The 22,406-nt window shown below is 43.0% G+C and overlaps 1 protein-coding gene across 1 annotated transcript; it reads right to left on the minus strand.

Moving 5' to 3' along the window:
- Window positions 1–898: 898 nt before the first annotated feature.
- Window positions 899–19,713, minus strand: LOC135100521 (uncharacterized). The gene is made up of 8 exons (XM_064003526.1): window positions 19,632–19,713; window positions 13,991–14,089; window positions 12,984–13,719; window positions 12,329–12,462; window positions 12,079–12,173; window positions 6,316–6,519; window positions 2,626–2,735; window positions 899–1,397 (listed from the first exon to the last, which is right to left on the minus strand). Exons 3-8 carry the CDS (start codon window positions 12,993–12,995, stop codon window positions 1,200–1,202), a joined length of 753 nt encoding a protein of 250 aa, XP_063859596.1. The 5' UTR covers window positions 12,996–13,719; window positions 13,991–14,089; window positions 19,632–19,713; the 3' UTR covers window positions 899–1,199.
- Window positions 19,714–22,406: the final 2,693 nt, after the last annotated feature.

Consider the following 22,406-nt stretch of genomic DNA (forward strand, 5'->3'; position numbering starts at 1 on the left):
GCAGTTCATCTGTTATTTGGCATGTGGTGTTTTAACCTCTCAAAAGCATACGTGTTGTGTCTTAGAGCTGTACGCCACGATATCACTGCTCCTTCCGTCCCAGTGTATTGTGGTTCATCCGTTTTTATAAGCCGTCAAACAAAAATACATGAAAAGTCTTAAATCTTGAGAGGTCAGCTTTATTTCTGTTTCATTTTCATCTTACTCTTTATTGAAGAAATCCTCACAATACACGATCCACATTCACGTCCACTGCCGCCTACATTTGATGAATCTTGCTTCCATCTGAGGCTGTCTCACATCTTCTCTCCGACTGGGAACAAAATCTCATCCGTTAATATTTCCAGAATCTTGCCATTTTCAGGTCTCCCCACGTGACCCTTGCCAACAAGAAAATGTCTCTTCAATTTCCTTTCTTGCTCATTTTTCTTTCCTTCCTTCACCAAACTGGCATCGCAATAATTTCTTCCGAGTCAGTTGTTCCGAGAGGCCCTTAATCGAAGCTCGTCAGTTTGCCCTTCAGCTTCCTTAAATCCCTTTTCCGCCACACCCGATACTGATTAGAATCCCTGGATTTTTTTTTCCTTTTTTTCAATCTTGACATGAAGAAGACACAGTTCCGAGCAGCCTTCAGTGTTGCATGCAATCAGGAATGATGACGCTCTGAATGCTGCACTTAGGTCGCAGGAAGACCCATACATGAGTGTCCACAAGTCTTTTCAGGGGGAATTGCGATGCAGGACGTCTGACGTTAGAATGCATGTATCCTAATGGCCTTGGATTTGCTTGGAAGGAGAAGAAAAAAAAAAAAAAGGTCACCAGCCATCCCCCCGGTCAGTCTTCAGCAGATGCACTCCCACCACTCGGACCCACGTATGTGTCTATGATATTTCAATGATTTTTTTTACTTTTTTTTTTATTTACTGCAGGCAGCACAATATTAACTAAACACAGACACCAGACAGTTTTGTGTGCACTTCATTTAAGGGATACAACATCGCTTACATGCTGACCGTGTGTATTTGTATCGCCATTAAATAGGTATTTGTTACCATGTAATATAATGTTCATAGTTTATTACATACGTACATACAGACTAGGGATCAATATTGTTTAATCTTTAATGACTTCAAGATAACGAGAAAACATTATAATAAAAAATGTGACAATAAACATAATGAGTAACGGAATTAGGACAATCAGTGCCCTGCCGAGGAGGAAAAGGAAGAGGAGCGCTCCGGGTAGTGGGAGGAAGATGAGGAGGAGGATCCGTAGGTGGTTTCCTCTGAGTAGTGGAGGTCGTGGCCGTCTGGTTGGTGTCTGGCATACATGCATTCCTCTGCGGTGGCCCCGGCGCCTTGCGAACACACGTAGCAGGTCATGCCGTGCTTCTCAACCTGGGCCAGGGCGGGGCGAGAGTCACTGGGGGATTTCATGCTTGGGAGGACCTCATCACTTTCACAGGCAATGAGGCACACAAGAAAATGTAACCGAAAAGTGCCTGCAGGATCAACCTGTCAAGACCTCCGGGAGATCAAAGAGTGGCCCTGCAGTGTTCTGTGTGGCGTCCCTCGCCAGTGAATGTTAACGGCGCGGTGATGTTCCACAGGAGTGAAGACGGTGAGCGTTATAATAACCAGAGAAAGGTTCGAGTTCAAGTAATTACTTTAAACTTGTGCTCCCTTCAGATCAAGTTTAGCCTATAATTAAAAAGTTTCCTTGGAATAATTCGCTAATTAGCGGCTGACATTATAATTGGGATGAGAACAAAGGTAATCTACAGGAAGGCAGTAGGCCTACACGTGGCAGTCCCAGATGAATCATACTTTGTGTTCTCCATCTTGACACAACTACCAAGCTCATCTTTACCACTCATTACTGTATAGACACCCAGCACTTCAACAAACGCGTCGGTGACTTCCTTACCACAAAGCAGATCAAGTATAAGACATATCAAGCAAGTGGTTTATAAACAAGACTGGAAGTGGCCGTATTGTGGGAAAAAGGTCAGAATCTCAAACGATTCGTCGTCTAATCTGGACTACTTTTCACAGGTTGTGTTGGGCATGGGGATTTCAAGTGTTTTCGATTCTAGCGAAGATTTGCCAAAAGATTCTGCGTGAGCAATGGGAATAAACACAGTGACATCCCGACGAGTCATTAATGTGGCCTTTGAACAGAGTGTTTGGGAATACTGATCTGTTTTTTTTTATAATGTCCCTTAGGTGTCAGTTCCTCGCATTGCATCCCTTACTCTTCATACAAGTGACGCTGATGCATGAACGGCTCGAAGACTTGCTTATCTAGTTTCTCAGCGATATTAAATACAGAGCTTTGTCACGGATTGATGTTATAAAATTCGAGAAAACCTCATAAAATTACAGAACTCAACTGTAAAACTTATGCCGAACGGTCCTTGTCTCAAACATGTGCCAAAACATTTTTCTCTCATTCACAAGTTACATTTATTTGCATTACGAAATATATAAAGGGAATCTCAATACATGAATCGTTATAATATGAATTTATTAATAACTCTCTCTCTCTCTCTCTCTCTCTCTCTCTCTCTCTCTCTCTCTCTCTCTCTCTCTCTCTCTCTCTCTCTCTCAAGCCAAGATTTCTTACCTTCTTGCAAGACGATCTGTCCTTTTTCATGAACTGGTCCATGGCCTCCGTGAGCTTGGCGTGCGTGTCCCTGAGAGAGGAGCGGCGCGGGGCCAGGGGCGCGTGGGGGTCTGCGGGTGGCAGGATGGAAGGTGAGGGGTGGATTGAAGAACGAGAGGAATTTAAGCAATCTATTGGTTTCCTTTTTCAAATCGTGCACCTCAGTCAAAGGTTGTCAAGTGGATTGGCGTCCTTTTCTCTTTGTTCTTTTCTCTTCTCTTCTCTCTATTTCTTCGCTTCTCTCTCTCTCTCTGTCTCTCTCTCTCTCTCTCTCTCTCTCTCTCTCTCTCTCTCTCTCTCTCTCTCTCTCTCTCTCTCTCTTGGCTTGCCTTTCAGAGCCGTGCAACTTCTTCACTCCATTTTTTCCTACACACACACACACACACACACACACACACATACACGGTCGCTCGCTCGCAATCTCAATATTTCCATCTCTGGTCAATAGAAATGACCAATAAAAAAAAGAAGCGGAGGAAACTGAAAAAAAGGTTCCCTCACTTTATCTTGCGACTTACTTTTTTTTTTTTCTATACCACTTGATACTTGGATTGAAACCGTGGCGCATCATTTTTTTTTTCTTTTGTTATAGATGTACAGTGGATATTAACGTTATAATGAATGGTATAAAGTACTCGGATGTATGTGCCATGATTAATTTCTACCCTTATGAAGAATATACAACTGTCGTAATTTCTGGTCCGGTCGTTTTGGCAAGTGAAGGGTGAAGAATGATGTCGTAAGTGGTCGATTTATGAAGCACTGTTCCGGTTACTGTTCCATTCATCTGCTTATCATTATCATTAGCATTCACGCGTAGATACCGAGAGCTGAGTTGTGGCTGTGAGGAACATATTCTCAAAATTTCCTTATATTACCACGACTACATTTAACAGTCTGCATATCGTGAATTCTTGGGGCTCTCAAGGGTATATGCACGATTCTAGCGGTAGTTTATGAGGTACCTGCATCACAAATGGAGAAAATCACTGAAGAGAACCACAATGATTATCCCTATGGCCCCTGAGAACAGTCCATGGGAAACCTACAACCGGGCAAGTTCCAGTGATGGTTAATTGTTAAGAGTGACGGGAGGTGATAGGGGATGGGGCGGAAAAGGTGTGATTATGCGTGAAAGGGAGTGATGGGAGTGATGGGAGTGATCAAGTGTTAGATGAAGTGATGAAGGATGAAGTGATGAGGGTAATAGTAGATTGTGATGATAATGGATGATGGTGAGCGGCGGTAGGCGGTGGAGAGGTGATGGTGATGAGGTGGTGGTGGTGGGGATGAGTGAGAATGGCAGGTGATGGTGGTCAGGGCAGCACATGGGGAATAACAGGTGGTGAGGAGGAAACTGGTGTACAGAGATGTTTAGGGTTAGTAATGAGTGTACGACTGGAAGTAATGAGAGAGAGAGAGAGAGAGAGAGAGAGAGAGAGAGAGAGAGAGAGAGAGAGAGAGAGAGAGAGAGAGAGAGACGGGGAAGAAATTGGTTCTCAAACAGAGTGACAGACGAATGGAATAAACTTGGAGTATTAAGGGACTTTGGAAGCCAGCAGGTTCAGCAGGTTCTGACTATGCAACTCACTATTGACTTATCCAATCCCAACACACACACACACACACACACACACACACACACACACACACACACACACACACACACAGAGACATACAGAGGCGGGCTCTTTCCTTACACTCTACAATATATTACCATGCCGGATATTGAAAACGAGAAACAGACAGCAAACAGTGAAGGTCATGTGTGTGTGTGTGTCTGTGTGTGTGTGTGTGTGTGTGTGTGTGTGTGTGTGTGTGTGTGTGTGTGTGTGTGTGTGTGTGTGTGTGTGTGTGTGTGTGTGTGTGTGTGTGTGTGTGTGTGTGTGTGTGTGTGTGTGTGTACTTTTTCGTGGCGAGGAAAATAGGACAGAGATGTATTGCGTAATAAAAGACATATGTTGACCGTGAAGGAAGGCTGTCTCATTAGAGTCAACATTCTGCCGAGCTTAGTGAAAAACCGAGCCATCACTTCTCTGTATCATTTCCTCCCCCCACCCTTCTTTTTCCCTCATCCTCTTCAGACTAACGTATCCATCTGACATGTGGCATAAAGTACTGAAAGAAGAAAGGAATTTATGCAAGATGTGACTGTTTGGAAGAAGGCAGTTTATTCCCCATCCCCCCAAAAAAATCAATAAAATAAATGAATAAATAAATAAATAAATAAATAAAAAACATAAGGCAAGTTGCAAGAAGCCATCAGGTTTACACGTGGCAGTTCCAGGACTTGATACTGGAAACACACCACGGCCACGCACTAACTCTTTCTCTGCCATTTGGTGCACTTTCCCTTATTCACAACCCACTCTGACACTCTTTGTTCTGCTGCCATCTCTCACTATTCTACTAGAAAGAAACTGAAAATTCAATACTTTTAATCTTTTCTCTCTCTTGTAAGTGCTTGTAAAGAGTCTGTACATTACCTTCACTGTTCTGACCTGTTGCATATTACAGTGGAAGTTTTTTTTTATTATAATTATTACTACCAGGCACTACATGAGGAGGCGAGAGGCATAGCATAGAGGAAAACCTTGGAATTGCGCTGCCTGCCGACACGAGATAAGGAGAAGCTGAATTAATATTGCAACTGACCAAATAAAAGCCAGAAAGCCGTGAAAACTTCCCACCTGTCCACAACACACGGCAGGCCAGACTTAGAAGCACTCCCTTCTCTCCTCACTACTGTTCTCAAAGGCCACAAAGATGATCACTCGAGTTTTCGTGCGGTGCGTATCTCATTGATGAGGTAAAGAAGAAATTATCGCTAGGGTATGAAAACGTCCTTTAAAGTCCAGTAACTGTTAATAATGGACGTGACATGACAACACGTTAGAAAATGTGATGCTAATATAAAAGTCTATATTCTCGTTTTCTGTACGTTAGGATGCGATATTTTTTTATTTATTTTTTTTCTTACTTTTGTTCTTTTTTCCTTTCTGTACACATGAAGTTCTTCCTTTTTTTTTTTCTTTTCTTTTTTTTTCTGGCTTGTCTACCTGATCCTTCTCCCTCTCACGTTACCACTTACCTGGGCCTTCCTCCCTCCCTCCCCATTGGCCGTATCTTGATGCCTTCGTACCCACTCCACGCTTCTAGGCTTACAGTACGTATTTCCCTCTCCAAAGTTTTCTCTGTGTGTCACTGCTGCTGTTACTGCTGCTGTTGCTGCCGCGTCTGCTGCTGCTGCTACTACTACTACTACTACTACTACTACTGCTACCATTACAACAACGACGAAGACGACGACGACAACAACAACAACAACAACAACAACAACAACAACAACAACAACAACAACAACAACAACTACAACTACAACTACTACTACTACTACTACTACTACTACTACTATTACTATTACTACTGCCACTACTACTACTACTACTACTACTACTACTACTACTACTACTGCTACTGCTACTACTACTACTACCACCACCCCTATCAACAACAACAACAACAACAACAACAACAACAACAACAACTACTACTACTACTACTACTACTACTACTACTACCACCATTACAACAACAACTACAACAACCACCATCACCACCACCACCACCACATACACTCCCCTTTCTCACCTGTTACACGGTTGTACCAGGCGGGCTCATGGTCAAGGTCGAAGAGGTGGCCATCGTGGAAGGTAAAATCATGGTCATCAAATCTGAATCCGAAGTCCATCTCCTGTCTGGACTCGGCTTCCTTGGGCTCGGTGGTGGCGGTGGCGGTGGCGGTGGTGGCGCTGGTGGTGGTGGTGGTGGTGCTGGTGAGATCCCTTTCTGAACCTAGGTAGAGGGACGGATTACTAAGAAAGAGGAGAAACAGACTGAGAAGAAGAGGAGGAGACGAAGTGAAGGAGGGCAGCGAAGGAAAGGAAGGGAGGAATGAATGAATGGGAGGTGGAAAAAAAGTGCAGAGGAGGAGCGGAGAAGGAGGCAAAAGAATGAATGTGATGCGAGATGAAAAAAGTGTAGAAGAGATGGAGAGGAAAAGATGGAGTAAGTGGAGGAGGGGAAAGGGAGAGAAAATAAAGGAATGAATTGAATGGTAGATCAAAAAGTGAAGAAGAATAAGAGGAGAAAAATAATGTGAGAGAAAGAGAGCGGGATTTGAATAAATGGAGGATAAAAGGAAAAAGAATGAAAGATAGAAAGGAAAATAGGAGACGGAAAGTGAGAGAAAAGGAAGGAAGGAAGGAAGGAAGGAGAAAAAAAAGGAAGGAAACAAAGACAGAAGGAGAGGACAAAGTGGGAAAAAAAACGAGCGAAATACGGACGGAAGGAAAGGAAGGAGACATGAAGAAAGATAAGATATAAAGATATAAACTAAGATATAAAACCCGAAAAATATAAATGCAAAAGAAGCAAAAAAGTAACAGGTGAGAGAGAATCAGTCCACCTTTAACGAGGAAGACAGTACGTTTCTATCTTAGACGCTGCTCTTTTCTTCCCTTCTGCTGAGCTAATGAGCAGATAGGAAAGAAATAGTAACTGACTCCTCACCCTGGCCACCTTTCCCTCTACCTCATTACCAGCAGGAACATAACACCGTAATTGTTGCCAGGAATAGATGAAAACATTTGCAGGGAAGGAGATAGAGAGAGAGAGAGAGAGAGAGAGAGAGAGAGAGAGAGAGAGAGAGAGAGAGAGAGAGAGAGAGAGGGGGGGAGACTGGGAAGGGAAAGAGGGAGGAAGGGAGGGAGGGAGGCCGGGATTAGGAAGGGAAAGAGAGAGAGAGAGAGAGAGAGAGAGAGAGAGAGAGAGAGAGAGAGAGAGAGAGAGAGAGAGAGAGAGAGAGAGAGAGAGAGAGAGAGTGGGAGGGGGTTGAGGTCAGAACCGAGATAGCAAGAGAGACAGAGATAGAGAAGTAAAGACAGACAATGAGACAGATAAATAGGTAGGGAGAGAGAGAGACAGAATTAGACAGGCAGACAGACAGATAGACAGAGACAAAATTATACAAATACCGAAAGACGGATAAATAGAGATAGACAGACAGATTGGTAGACAGACAGGAAGAAAACGACAGACAGACGGACAGAGACAGATAGACAGAAACGGGCAGAGACAGAAAGATGAACAGAAAGGAAGACAACAGGCAGACAGACAGACAGACAGACAGAGAGAGGTAGATAGAATTCCATCTTCACAAACAAACTCTTGGTAAAAGGCATCATATTGTGATATAAACAGACTTAATACACTACATGCAAAACTTTTGAGAGTAGAGAGAGGAGGAGGAGGAGGAGGAGGAGGAGGAGGAAAGACTGGCGCGTGCAGAATAACAACAACAACAACAAATCTAACAACAAAAGTAGATGATATGAACAAAGTAGATGAATAACTAAATTAATGTTTAAATGTATAAATGGAACAGGCAGGAAGAATATAGAAAAAATGAATAAATAAATAAACAAAACTATTTAGAAGACTTTCAATAATGGAGGAGGGAAGATGAAGAGAGAGAAACAAAAAAAACTGACATGAAAAAGAAAATGCAAGAAAAATACGAGAAGAACGCAGGAAAGTGATAAAAGAAAAAAAGGGAAAATAGGATATGAACAACAAACTACTTTGACGTAAAAAAAAAAAAAATAAATAAATAAATAAATAACGAAAAAATGAAAGGAACAAAAAGGAATAAAAAAACAAAGAAAAAATAAAAAAACAAAACAATAAATAAATCAGTAAATAAATGAATAGATAAATACATCACGCCTCTTGTCTTAAATTAACAACCAGAGACGATATGAAAGTGAAATTATCCTTTTTTCCTTTTTTTTTTTTTTCTTTTATCTTCCACGCTACCAATAACCTTCAGTATCCTGTACACACCGGCGCCTCCACGCACTGGGAGGCGGGGAGGAGGAGGGAAGGAGGAGAGAAGCTAGCACGGAAATCTTAAGCTCCATTGGCTGGTTTTTGATAGACAAGCTGTTTTTTCTTTCAACCGGTGATTGGTTTTCAGCTACAAGAGGAGGAGGAGGAGGAGGAGGAGGAGGAGGGAGGAGGGAGGAGGAGGAGGAGGAGGAGTAAAAGGGGGTGAGGTGTAAGAATAACAAAAGTAAGAACAAGAAAAAGAACAAGAACAAGAGGAACAAGAATAAAAGAACAGGAACAAGAAGAGAAGGAGGAGGAGGGGGAGGAAGCGGGAGAGGAAAAGGAGACTATAAAATAATAATAATAATAACAAAAACAACAACAACAATGATTATAATAATAATAATAATAATAATAATAATAATAATAATAGAAGGAGGAGGAGCAGGAGAATAAGAGGAGAGAAAAACGAGGACAGTGAAGGGATGGACAAGGATAAGAAGAATCATAAAATATTCAGGGAGACGAGATTAAAAACGAGGAAGAAGATGAGGAGGACAAAGACGAGAGAGAGAGAGAGAGAGAGAGAGAGAGAGAGAGAGAGAGAGAGAGAGAGAGAGAGAGAGAGAGAGAGAGAGAGAGAGAGAGAGAGAGAGAACAACAACAACAACAAAAACAGCAACAAGGAGAGGAAAGGGAACGAGGAGAGAAAGATTGATTTAATTTCTGACGCCACAACAACAGCAGCAGGAGGAGGAAGAGGAGGAGGAGGATGAGGAAGAGAAAGAAGAAGAGGAGGAGGAGGAGAACACAAGAGAAAGAGAAGAATGAACAATATTGACAGAACAAGGCCGATAAAAGTGACGGGATGGATAAAAAAAAAGGACAACAACAACAACAACAACAACTGCAGCAACAACAACAACATCAACAACAACAAGAGCAAAAAAATAATAACTGCAGGCAGAGCGGAAACAGAGGAGCAGACCGAACGGAATCCTCGTCCTTGGCGGAAATAAAAAAAAAAAAAAAAAAATATGACACTAACAGGAAACGATAAAATGATATGAAACCCCATCTTTACCGCGGCACAAGAGTCTGATCGGAGGGGCGGAATGGAAAAAGGTCATCTGTGCAAACACTCCTGCTAACACGTCCATTCAGGCAACGTCCAGACCTGAGGCGCCTCCAATAGCGACGTAAGGAAGGGAAGTATTAGTAAGGGCTGGCAGGGAATGGTGGCAGCGGCGTGTGTATTACCTGCCATTCGTAATACTCAGCGGCCGGAACTTGGGGGAATGTGGCAGGTACATCCATATATTGGTGCTAGTGCCGGGAAGGGATGAAGATGGGGAAGTATAATGGGAGGGAGGGAGGGAGGGAGGGAGGGAGGGAGGGAGGGAGGGAGGGAGGGAGGGGGAAGGGAGGGGCAGGTTCAATATAAGAAGAAATATGTACATGTTTTTGTAGAAGTATCACGATCCTTCATAAAAAAAAAAAAAAAAAGAATCATATTTATCTCTAATTCTGCTTAACATATACAGCATGTTTGTCCATATATTTACCTATTTTCTTTTTGATTATTTTATTAATATTTTCATGTTAATTTTATTAATTTGTTCATCCGTCTATCTATTTACCTCCTTATTCATTTAAATACATCTTTACTTAAACGTATGCCCATTATTATAATTCCTTTCACAGCAAAAATGTATGATACGATTTATTTCGTTGCGGGAGACAGGGCGACTCAAGCACTACGCACTCAGAGCAGAATAGGAAGAAACTCCGCCGGCACAGCACTTTTTGTTAACCCTCCCGGGGATTATGATTTATCCTTCTCCACAACTCATACCACCTGCTGCCCTCGCCAGTACTTGGCAACGTTACACGCCTGGAAAAGACTCTGTTCACATCCAGAAATACCCATGAAATTTTGCCATGTTTTCCTCTTATTTCACCTTCAAGGATTAACGGTAGGGAAGGTACAGCGAAGGTCAGAAGTCAAGTAACCTGCGCTCACTTCCTCTGTGTTTCGCATCCTCCCTCACTCTTTTAAGTCCCCTGATCTGCTGACATACTCCTAGCAAATCCAGACAACAAAATCGAAGAGTTTAAGATTACAAGAAAACTTTAAATATCTTACAGACGAGCGCTGCAGACTATTCAACTAATGACGGCGATTGCACTTAAAACCACGGTACCAAACACTCCCTGGTAGAAAATTTGTGGCATTTATTCAAACACTTATAGGGAAAGGTTAACTCGATAATCTGAGTCTCTGTTTCGGTAACCCTTGACGTAACCTCTCCATATCTCCTTTCAGTCACTGTTATCTACGGTTGTATCAGAGCAAATAAGCTACATTTCCACTTTGTGTAAATTGAAAGTGTTCTTTTTTGGCATTTGAGTGACTCGAGTGGTTACGATTCAAACAAGGAAAGGGGAGACCATTCAAATTTAGATGAGGCAATCCCATTGGTTGTCGAGGCGTGAAGGCGGCCGGGAGAGAGCGAGAATTGGTCTAAAGAGAGCGACCGGGGATCAGGAGGCAGGGAACGGGCGTGGAGTGGGCGGGAAGGGCGGACAGAGGGAAGTGGCGAACGGGCGTGGTGCGTAAAGAGAGTAAGAGGAGAGTGGGCGTCAAGAGAATGAGTTTGAGGCAAGCGAGAACTTGGATTGGCAAGGTATCGGGAGATGAGCGGCGTGGTGCAGGGAGAGGGCAGGGAGGGCGTGGGCGGCAAGGGGGGGGCGGGTGTTCGCGGCAGGAAGGAAGCAGGAGAGGAGTGAGTTTAAGGAAGTCTATGGAGCGAGCACTGCTTCATTATATTATTTGGATTTTTTTTTTTTCCAGTGTTTTGAAACTGTCAGCAAAGTAAATCACAAGTCGAGGCCAAGGAAACGCGTCGTGAATGCTATCAACACCACAATTTGCAGAATTAATAACTTTTCAGAGAAGGGCGAAATAAATGAGTTACACGCACAATTGCTCAATAGATTGCTACTCTTTGTAAGACTTAACGATTCTGTGTACTGTATCGCTCCTGAACAATACACTATAATAGTGGTTCCCAAACAAGTAATGAACGCACATTCTTTGAAATTATGAACGACTGGTACCGTTCCCCTTTTGGATTAGCACTGTTTACTTGATCAATAATAGGCTGTGGGCTGTGGGGTTGTGGTGACCATATTGCGAAGTGATTACTTTTTTTATTTGCTTGTAAAGATCCAGGAGACTCACGGATGAAGAGTTGGTGAAACACTAGAGCAAGATGTCCCCGCCAGCTTGTGAATAAGTGTGTCAATATGAAAAATTTCTAACGAGTAACTTTTGCCTTAAAAGTCGTAAAAACGTCTCCTAAGTTAAGGTCAGAGCAATCCTGTTATTATCGGTACTGCATTTGTTTACAAAGATTGCATCACGTGACCTGCAAGTTACCTCTGCTGTCTTGTAATTAAGGCAAAGTGAAAGGAGGATGACAGTGAGGTGGCAGTGAGGAGAGGAAGGTTACAATACTGTACCCTGGGGATGAGCGTCCTTGGCAGCGGCGGTGGTGACAACGATCAAGCTGGGGCTGGACCGCGCTTCCTGCACTGCAATGCGATCCATCCGTGATCTGCAAGATACCAAGGTCTGCACACGCATACACACACACACACACACACACACACACACACACACACACACACACACACACACACACACACACACACACCATCTGTTCCCTTATATCCTCAAGTTATTACGTCTTCAGCAAGCAGCGTCTCTCACCTGAGGTGGTCGGTGAGCCTCGGGCGGGCGTCCCGCTTGGTGTGGCGGCGGCCTGTGGCGTAGGTTTCGTCCTGGTCGCTTCTCGTGCTGTGTGAGCAGTGCTCCGAGTAGCCGCCCTCGTCGTCCCTGCACACCTGTCACCAGACGACTCATTAAGCACGAGTTTTGATAGTGGATCACGTTGCGTCTCCTACGTGTTATTCAGTGTCGACACAAATATTGTTTAGCAAAAGGTTAGAAAAATAAATAAATAAATTAAGTGAATGAAGTATTACAGAATAAGCAAAAATAAATAGATGAATAAAATAAGATAAAATAATAAATAAAATAAAATAAATAGATAAACTTATAAATAAATAAATAAATAAATAGACAAGTTAATTAGCTGTATAATTAATCAATAAAAGAATAGATAAAAAATTATTAAATCGTAGTTTATTTGAAAACAAAAATAAAGAACTTTAACTCTGGCATAAGAAACATTGGAAAAAAAAATCTTGAGAAGCACCGCTGGAGGGTTGGCGTCGCGCTGCATAACACAACGTGATGGAAGGATGCTTAACACGTGTAGGTAGTTTGTAAGGTAAGGACCACCTTTGGCCAAGAAAATACTGAAGTAAAGTTTAAACTCCAAACTGAATGCAACTTGACTCACCTCACACGTCATGCCATTCTTGTTCACAGTCTTGCACGAGCCGGCGCCTCCTCCTCCCTCCTCGCCACGTGTTCGGTGCAGCGGCGGGCGTGCGTCTATGGGGGGGTAGCGCTGGTGGTGGTGGGGGTCCTCTTCGTGGTGCGGGGGGCGGTGGCCTCGCAGGGCGGGAGGGGCGCGGTACTCGTCCCTGTCGTGGTCGGGGTCGTGGTGGTCATCATACTGAGGTTCACGTCCGTTATCCTCATACTGCACACTCTCGTAGTCGTAGTCTGGGAAGTGTTGCCGCTCGTCGTAGGGAGGCGCATATTCTTCTTCCTCTTCCTCCTCATAGCGGTCAGCGTAGTGCACGAAGGGACGGCGCCTGTCAATTTGGAGTGGTCGCGGTATTGGCGAGGCGTGAGGGACCTGCCTGCCGGGGGAGATAGCAAGCTCTTCTGTATCCTCACGGAAGTAGGTGTCAGCTCCTAGTGGAGGTCGAGAAGGGGATGAAGGAAAATCTGCTGAAGGAAACGGGCCTGTGAGGGCGTGAAGGTGTCTGGGCCAGGGTGTTCCTTGGGTGCAGCTCTTGTCTCGTGGTGAGCTGCGGCGACATCAAAGGGAAGGCTGTCCTTGGCTGGTGTGAGGGGATGGTCAGGCGGAGCACTGCCATCTCCAGGCACTCCTGCTCGAGGGTGTGAATTCACGGCCGAAAGGACTCAAGGCAAGAACATCAGCATTCTGTCTCAGCGGGGCGTCCCTGAGGGGAACATTTCAACAGTGATAAGGGCGTGACACCAGAAAATCTGTGTGTATGTGTGTGTGTGTGTGTGTGAGTGTGTGTGTGTGTGTGTGTGTGTGTGTGTGTGTGTGTGTGTGTGTGTGTGTGTGTGTGTGTGTGTGTGTGTGTGTGTGTGTGTGTGTGTGCGTGTGCGTGTGTTGAGGAGGATAATATCTTACAAGAAGCCTTATTACTGTAATCTAATATCCTGAAATCACCAAACGACAAGGGCAAGGCATATTTACAGTACCTCAGCGACGGATGAGGCGCGCGCCGGCAACAGTAAACTCAGCCAACCCACCAGCGCCGCCAGACTCAACAGCTGCCGAGCCATAGTTGACGAGACGCCCTGGGGGAAGGATAGAAATACCTCACATTATACCAGCCTTTCAATGGTCTCACTTTACAGAATTTGGTTATTCATGAGACGGAAACAGTGGGATTGACAAGGAGTGGGGTGATAATAAAGAGAAGAGCAAGAAGTAAGTAAAAGAAAAGAGGGGTCTAAGAAGAGGGGGACCAAGAAGGAGGCAGGAAGAGAGGGTGCAAAAAGAAGAGAGTAGAAAAAAAGGGGATCAAGAAGAAGGAGGAAAGAATAGCGGGGTCCAAGAAGAAGAGAGTAAAAAGAAAAGTCTTTGAAGAGTGAGGCAAGAAAGCTAGGCACATGAGAGAGAGAGAGAGAGAGAGATGAGAGAGAGAGAGAGAGAGAGAGAGAGAGAGAGAGAGAGAGAGAGAGAGAGAGAGAGAGAGCAAAAAGGGGGGACCAAGAATAGGGAGACAAAAAGAAAGGAACAAGAAAAAAGTGGTTTAAGAAGATGGAAGCAGGAAGCGGGGAGCAATAAGAGGGGAAGACAGAAGAGAGCAAGGAAGGACAGCAAGAAGAGGGACGTAAGAAGAGAGGAGCATGATGAGCCTGAGAAAAGAGAACAAGAATGATGGTTAAAGTAAAAAAAAAATCCTACTTGACTTATATTGAAATATGAATAAACAAAATATATATGACCACAATAACCCTGAAATCGCTGGCAAAGATAAAACAAACCATGCAATACACAAAGGAATCTGTCTCTCTTTGTCTGTCTCCCTCTCTCTCCCTCTCTCTCTCTCCCAACCCCTGTCTGTAAAACGAAACCAGAAGTCAGGGGATTGCTTACATTTCAAAGAGACGCTGGTGCTCAAACTTTCCTCCAGACGACTTAGCAATTTTAGATACGAAAAGAAAAAGGAAAAGAGGAAAAAACTCGCGCCCCTTCCCATTACTCAAACTTTTTCTTAAATTGCGGAGATGAAGTTCTTGTTCCCTCGACGCTTTAAAGATGCATTACACTAACGACAGGGGAAAAAATGGAAAAAAAATAGGAAAATAATACAATCAAAATCTAAAAATTCATACGTATTTCCCACAGCAATTTCTCGTTTTCCTGCTTTCAGAGAAAGAGAGAGAGAGAGAGAGAGAGAGAGAGAGAGAGAGAGAGAGAGAGAGAGGAGATAAGAGAGAGAGAGAGAGAGAGAGAGAGAGAGAGAGAGAGAGAGAGAGAGAGAGTTTATGTGTGTGTGTGTGTGTGTGTGTGTGTGTGTGTGTGTGTGTGTGTTGGTGTGTGTTGCAATGCCTCCATCTGCCGCCCTTTTATGAGACAGGAGAGAAAGGGGACGAGAGCAAAGAGGTAACTGAAATAAGGAAGGAGGAGAGGAGAGAAGAAAATGGAAGAGCATAGGGAAGGAAACGTCATGCAAAGAAAATGTTGGCAAAGAGAAGAAAAAAAATAAGACAGAAATTGAGAAGTGTGGAGAGGAAAAGGATAAGATGTGGAGAAGGAAATGAAGGTAGTATGGAAGTGTCAGGGTGTGGGGAAGCTTGCTGAAGGAATATGATGAGAACCGGGAAATGGAAACGAAAATTATGCAGTTTTCTTTGATGTGAGAGGAGAGAGAGAGAGAGAGAGAGAGAGAGAGAGAGAGATGAGAGAGAAGAGAGAGAGAGAGAGAGAGAGAGAGAGAGAGAGAGAGAGAGAGAGAGATGCCACGTCGCTTATCATATTCATTCCTATCAAGCTCAGGGTGCGTAGATTCCCAACACTTACCTCAGAAGACCTTCGTAACCACCATGCACCAACGCACTATGAGCCGCAGCCTCGTGTAGGAGGGACCCAAGGCCACGCATTCCCCATGGAGTGACAACGGCTGCTATACAAGAGACCACATTCTTCAAAGTCTCGACTCCCAATCTCGACTATTTTGAACAGACTGTAGTGAAAGTTGTTGAGGTTTTCAAGGAAGTTCCCCCCCCTCTCTTAATTTATCGTAGTTTTTCCCTACTTGATGTTTTCCAGTGACATTCTTATGCTTATAGTTCTTCCGGGCTCTCTACACACCTTCCCCCACACAGCAGTGCTCCTCCCCTCCCTGAGCACGACTTGACGTTCTCTCACTCATCTCTTTCCTCCTCTAATGAATCAGTAACCTCAGAACTTGTTATTTTAATTAGTTGTCCTTTTTCTTTTCCTTTCTTTTTATTAAGGTGAATACCCTTCCATACTTGCTCTTTACACACCTTCCCTCTCACACCGCTGCTCCTTCCTGTATAAGACTTAAGAAGGCCAGAATTCGGAATTTGGTGAGAATATTAGTTTTCTATGTTTTGGGCGTCATAGAAAACGCATGGTTCCCTGAATCGAAGGGTGTAACTTTTATATTAATTCCCAAAAATTTAAAGGGAAAACAAGGGTTTGTTTGGGGAAATTTAAAGGTCTTCGAGAGATTAAATCTCCCACCGCGTCGGCTGTTCATGCTTCCATATGCTAATTGCAAAAATACCCAGAGAATTTATTATTTTTTTTTTTTTTTAGATGAACGAATGTTTTTTACATCTGGCAACAGTGTGCGTATGATCATAGTTCGGTTTATATCCTGGTGTCGAGAATGAAGTGTAATTTAGGAAGACACGAAGTTTTTCCTTGTGCACTCGCCAGTTATTCTCTTATCTACAATGCCTAAGAAGTCTAAGAGAATTCCAGCACTGCCAGATAAGTCTAGAAAACGTGTCACTGCACGTTTGGCCAAGAAAGCAGAGAGAGAGAGAGAGAGAGAGAGAGAGAGAGAGAGAGAGAGAGAGAGAGAGAGAGAGAGAGAGAGAGAGAGTGGTGGAGGGGGGATGAGCCAGCAATGGAGTCTATGGAGCACCAGAGCTTAAATTCCAGAGACCATCCACAGTTAGTACTTTTATCAAGAATCGTATTGAGTAAAATAAAATGATCATGTTAGATACATATGTATAGCGTTTGCAGGAATGTTGATATTCATTTTGTTTTGTAATGTATTCCAGACAATAATTATCATAAAAAAGTATAAAAAAAAGTTAATTTTCAGGGAACAATCTTTAAAAGGGTACTGTAATGTAAAGTATAATATTATGCAACTGTGTACTTTATAAGTCCACTGTAGATTTACATTACCTGTTACAAACAATATGTCAGTGTACAATTTCAAGAAAGGGGACGTCCACTTCCTGTCAAGCCCTGGTTTCTCCGTTTCACACCACACTATTGATGTGCTGCACCGCTAGGAGGAACTGAACTAGAGAAGCATTTCTCCAAGAAACTCACCTCAAGAAAGAAGAGGAAGGTGGAGGGAATTGGCAGAGATGACAGTTACAGTGCAGGAGGTTATTAACAACTGCTAAATGGGAGTACTGACACACAAATCTTTAACAGCTCGTATCTCAAAATTATCTTCGTTACATATTCAAACTACATCTCCTCCGAAAGTTACTAACCAATTTTAATTCTGTTTGTTTTCCTGGAAAGAAAAAAAGTTATAATGCAAAAAATTGTGGTTGAGAAATAGCAATATGTGTGATAAAAAAATATATATATCTGAGGAAAGGAAAAAATAATACTTTTCTTACGTATTTTGAAAATTTTGCCATTTTGCCAAAAGTTTTATAATGCCTGGAGGAAAAATGTATGACGACAGAGTTGTTTAGTATATCTCAGAAAATCGAATTTTAAATGAAAAAATTGTAATAAAAAGCATGAAATTTTAGTTCAATTTTTTTATCCAAAAATTCTGACATTTTCAAAAAACGAAAATTCATAAAAAGAAAAAGAACAAAACAAACCTAACGAAAATATTAGGCGTTTGATCATCTAACTTATGTAAAATTTATATGTAGATTGGATCAAAATTGTTTTGGGGGGATTCTGACATCCTTAACGCTCTCACGCTCACCTCTTTCCTCCTCTAATGAATCGGTAACCTCAGAACTTGTTATTGCACACCTCCCCTATTTGTTAAACACTGCGACTCCACTCTGCAAAAGACCTGCCACTCCCTCACTCTCATTTCTTTCCTCCTACTGGTAAACGCAGGACTGGCTTGCATCAGATGTAGTCCTTGTGCTTGGCTGCATGCGACAGAGGCAACTCCAAGAAGGCTGTGCACTAGAACATTGCTGCAACACACACACACACACACACACACACACACACACACACATACACACACAGAGAGAGAGAGAGAGAGAGAGAGAGAGAGAGAGAGAGAGAGAGAGAGAGAGAGAGAGGAGAGAGAGAGAGAGAGAGAGAGAGAGAGAGAGTAATAAATAAGTTAAAGATAAATAAATAAAAGCTTCCTTTCTCATGGCGCCTTTACTGTTTCAATGGAAAATGTGTCTGTTGATCTTCATATACCACCCCTTTATTTATTTTGTTCTTCCGCATCACTCTTGTAAAATCCAAATATGAAAAATTTACATAAAAAAAAAAAAAACGTATCGCAGTTAGCGCCCGGCAACAAGCGGTAAGGTCTATTGCTGGGCACGATGGAAATCCGTCTCGCCTACGCCCACGATATCACCGCTTCCAGGACGTGGCTAATAAGGTTTCATCAATCTTCTCCCCTCTGCGCCCTCCACCAGACTCGTGACAAATACTTAGCTGTGTTACAACGAAAAAAAAGTTCTGAAGGGGGAAAAAAACTGGTGTCATGGAAACGCAACAAACGAGGCTAACCTGAATGAATTCGAATGGAAGGAATACGGGAAATGTCTTGATATGTGGCGGAGTGTGGGTGTGTGCGAGGCGCGCTAGTGCTGAGGGGACAGAAATGGCCGGCCAGCGGTCCATCGCGGCGGTTATTGCAGAGTGAACCCCACCGCCAGCCAAAGGTGTCCCTGCTGCCACCATTCACCCCAGTGGTGTTACTTTATGGGGTTGTCTTTTTATTCTCTCTCTCTCTCTCTCTCTCTCTCTCTCTCTCTCTCTCTCTCTCTCTCTCTCTCTCTCTCTCTCTCTCTTTCTTTTTATCCTGAATTTCTGGTTTTATTTGTACTTCTTTCTTATTTCCTTCGTCGCGTGTCCAGGAATGGGGAAGTTGTTTGCTTGGCTATTGGTGCTGCCATTGGAACAACAAAAACAACAACAACAACAACAATTACCACCACCATCACCACCGCCACCACCACCACCACCACTACTACTACTGCTACTACTACTACTACTACTACTTCTACTACTATTACTACTACTACTACTACTACTACTACTACTGCTACTACTACCACTACTACTACTACTACTACTACTACCACTACCACTGCTACTACTACTACTACTACTACTACTACTACTACTACTACTACTACTACTACTACTACTACTACTACTACTACTACTGCTACTACTACTACTACTACTACGACTACTATAGGAAAATAACAATAGCAGTCAGGTCCACATATTACAGGTCTAATCTCCAACAGATTGCTGGGGAGGGAGCGAGCAAGGCCTAAGAGGTAAGATGGGCAGCGGCTGCCACAACCTTCACATTCACCTGAGGGAAAACAACAGGAAAGTTTGTGTCTCTCAACTAATTCAGAGTTGTAGGCCTGTTACCTTAAGTCGCGGCTGTGCTTATCCCTCACGGCGAGGGAAGGCAAGGCCGGCCAGCGGGAGGAGCTGCCGCAAGAAGACTCGTGGCGTGCAGAGCCTCGCCGGGCTTTATAATGGCCTCGTGCTGGTGGCTGCCTTGTTACGATTCCAGGCTCTGTTTCGCGCGGCGGGACGAAACCACATCGCCTGCGGCATCAATATCCATTCTTTCCAACTAACTGATTAAACTGCAAGCATTGTTTTCGCCACCTCTGAGCTTCAAGCGTCGCCTGTGTCTCGCGCATGAACACTCGCACTATCTTCATGTCGGCAACAAGGAAACTGAAGTCACGCCGATTCCGCTAAAATCTGACGCGTAATCTTCACGGAAAACACGTGTTAGTGCTGCCACCTTTTGTTCAAAAGACTGCCAGACAGAGGATTACGAAAATACATAGCTTTTTTTTTTTCTGTCAAACTTACTTCTGCCTGTCTTTTCATATTCAAGCACCACCCATTCATCGTGGCCAGGAGTGAGAGCAGTGCAAGGCTGGCGTCTTGTATACATTACCTATAATATCAACTTTTAAAAATTCAGTTACAATGTTACAATCAAAGTAGGATAATGAAATACAATGAAGTGAAGAAATCGTAATGATGATGATAATAATAATGATAATAGTAATGATAACGAAGAAGAGCAAAAAGAAGAAGAAAAGAAGAAACTAATGAATATAAAAATAAAACATAAAAAAATACATCAAACAGAACTTGCAAAAAAGAAAAAGGGAAAAAGCGATTGGTTTTTCGTTTGATCAAAGCAGCGCCGTCCTTGAAGTCTGCACAGAAAACGAAGACGGTCACGGCGAGCTGATGCATCGCTACATTATAGACTACTGAACAATAAGTGAAAAATATATAAATAAGTAAATAAATAAACTGTCGACTCTCTCTCTCTCTCTCTCTCTCTCTCTCTGTTGCAGCCACTCAAGCAGCACAAAGCCATTCGCCTCACTCTCGCCGTGCAGACCCACAAAAGCCAGTCGTTAATCACACTCAGTCCAGGCCCCGCACCACCTTACCACACTGCCGCCGCCTCCTTCACTTTCCCTTAACCGCGATAATGTGTGTAGCTAATAAAACCCTCTCCGGTGACAGTTTTAGTTTTGCTATGAACAATATATAGTGATAGAAATGAGTGAGGTATATTTATTTATTTATTTATTTTATTTTTTTTTTTTTTTTGTAGTCATAAATTTTCCATCCTTTGAGCGTTATAAGGCTGAAGCAGAAATCTAACTGTTACGTGCTGCTTTATATTTTCTTCTGTGCGTTGACTTCAAGGACGGCGCTGCTTTGATCAAACGAAATGCCAATCGCTTTCATTTATTTATTTATTTATCTATTTATTTATTTTTGTTTATTTTTTTATTTATTTTATTTTATTTTATTTCTATTTTTATTTTTATTTATTTATTTATTTTATTTATCTATTTATTTATTTTATTTATTTATTTATTTATTTTTTGTCTTTTTGCAAGTTCTGCTTGATGTTACTTTTATGTTTTATTTTTCTTTCATCAATTTCTTCTTTTCTTCTTTTTTCTTCTTCATTATCATTATTATCATTATCATTATCATTATCATCATCATTACCATTTCTTTACTTCATCATACTTCATTATCTTTAACACGAGCTCACTCCACACACTAGTATACCATTACCATACACGATCACCTTAAAATGCCTTGTACAGTCGTTTCACTTGAGCGTTCCTGACCTTCCTTACATTCTCTACAGCATCCACATCACCTCACCCTAGATACCGGAATCATCGGAGAGCCTCACTTCACCTCCTGGCACATTCACGAACAACGCTCGAGTAACATGTCCCACTCACGTCCATTATGAATGATGCTATCCCTCAAACTAGAGTCCTCTGATCTGCTGTGAGTGAGGAAGGAAGAGTTTGTGAGGGTTGTTCTGGAAGTGCTGTGTAAGCTTGGTTGGTTGGTGGAGTGAGGGAGGCAGGAAGAGAAGCTGGTTCGGAATGACAAGTGATACCTTTTAAGCAGCTCAGTATATTTGGCATTGAGGTAAAACACTAGCACTAGACACAGTGGAAATGAATGCAGAGAGTTACTTAACTTATAATCTCCACTGTAGAGTATTCTTCTCACGCTGCGTAACCAAACCCTCCCCTATACACGCCTCGCGACCAGGGAGATTTAGTAAAGCTTCTTGCTCCCTATACACTCTCCTGTCCATGGCTTGCCTCGCTCCCAGGCCACACCGTGTGATATTGTCGATGCGGGCACATTTCCTGGCTTTTCTGTGAGCGGCCACTTTTAATTCCGCTTTATTAAATGCCCAACAACATTGATTTATCGCTCCTCTCTAAACTCACGGCCATCCCTTATTTTTCATTCTATAGCGTTCGCAATTCTGGCCGTCTTCAGCATGGTGGATATTGCTTTGCGAATTACGACCGGTTTGTGCAGCCACCGCGTAAAGTTCACGTGCGTTCCATCTATATATAGCCTTCTCTCAGGTCGCCGTTACGCGCTGCCTCGCCATGAACACTAATGGGGCGGCGCTGGCAAATCCTACCTCTGTGACACCTCCATTCAGACAGCCATCAAAGAGGAAATCCAGCACTCGCCTCCCCTGCCCCGCCGCCGTGATGAAGTGTGATGATACGCCGCCACGCCACGCCATTCCTATCCTGTTTCTATAAGCCGCTGGTACTTGCTGTCATTCCCCCCCCGTGCCAAGACAGTGAATCCATGACAGAAGGT

Source organism: Scylla paramamosain, chromosome 1 (genome assembly GCF_035594125.1).
Source record: "Scylla paramamosain isolate STU-SP2022 chromosome 1, ASM3559412v1, whole genome shotgun sequence".
Lineage (NCBI taxonomy): Eukaryota > Metazoa > Arthropoda > Malacostraca > Decapoda > Portunidae > Scylla > Scylla paramamosain.

What these genes read in the sequence shown, in the direction of transcription:
- LOC135100521 (XM_064003526.1), bottom strand. An exon ending in CAAGGACGCTCATCCCCAGG is followed by an intron (nt 6,520 to 12,078) that starts GTACAGTATTGT and finishes CCCTCTACCTAG; the next exon opens with GTTCAGAAAGGGATCTCACC. An exon ending in ACAGATCGTCTTGCAAGAAG is followed by an intron (nt 1,398 to 2,625) that starts GTAAGAAATCTT and finishes GCCCTGGCCCAG; the next exon opens with GTTGAGAAGCACGGCATGAC.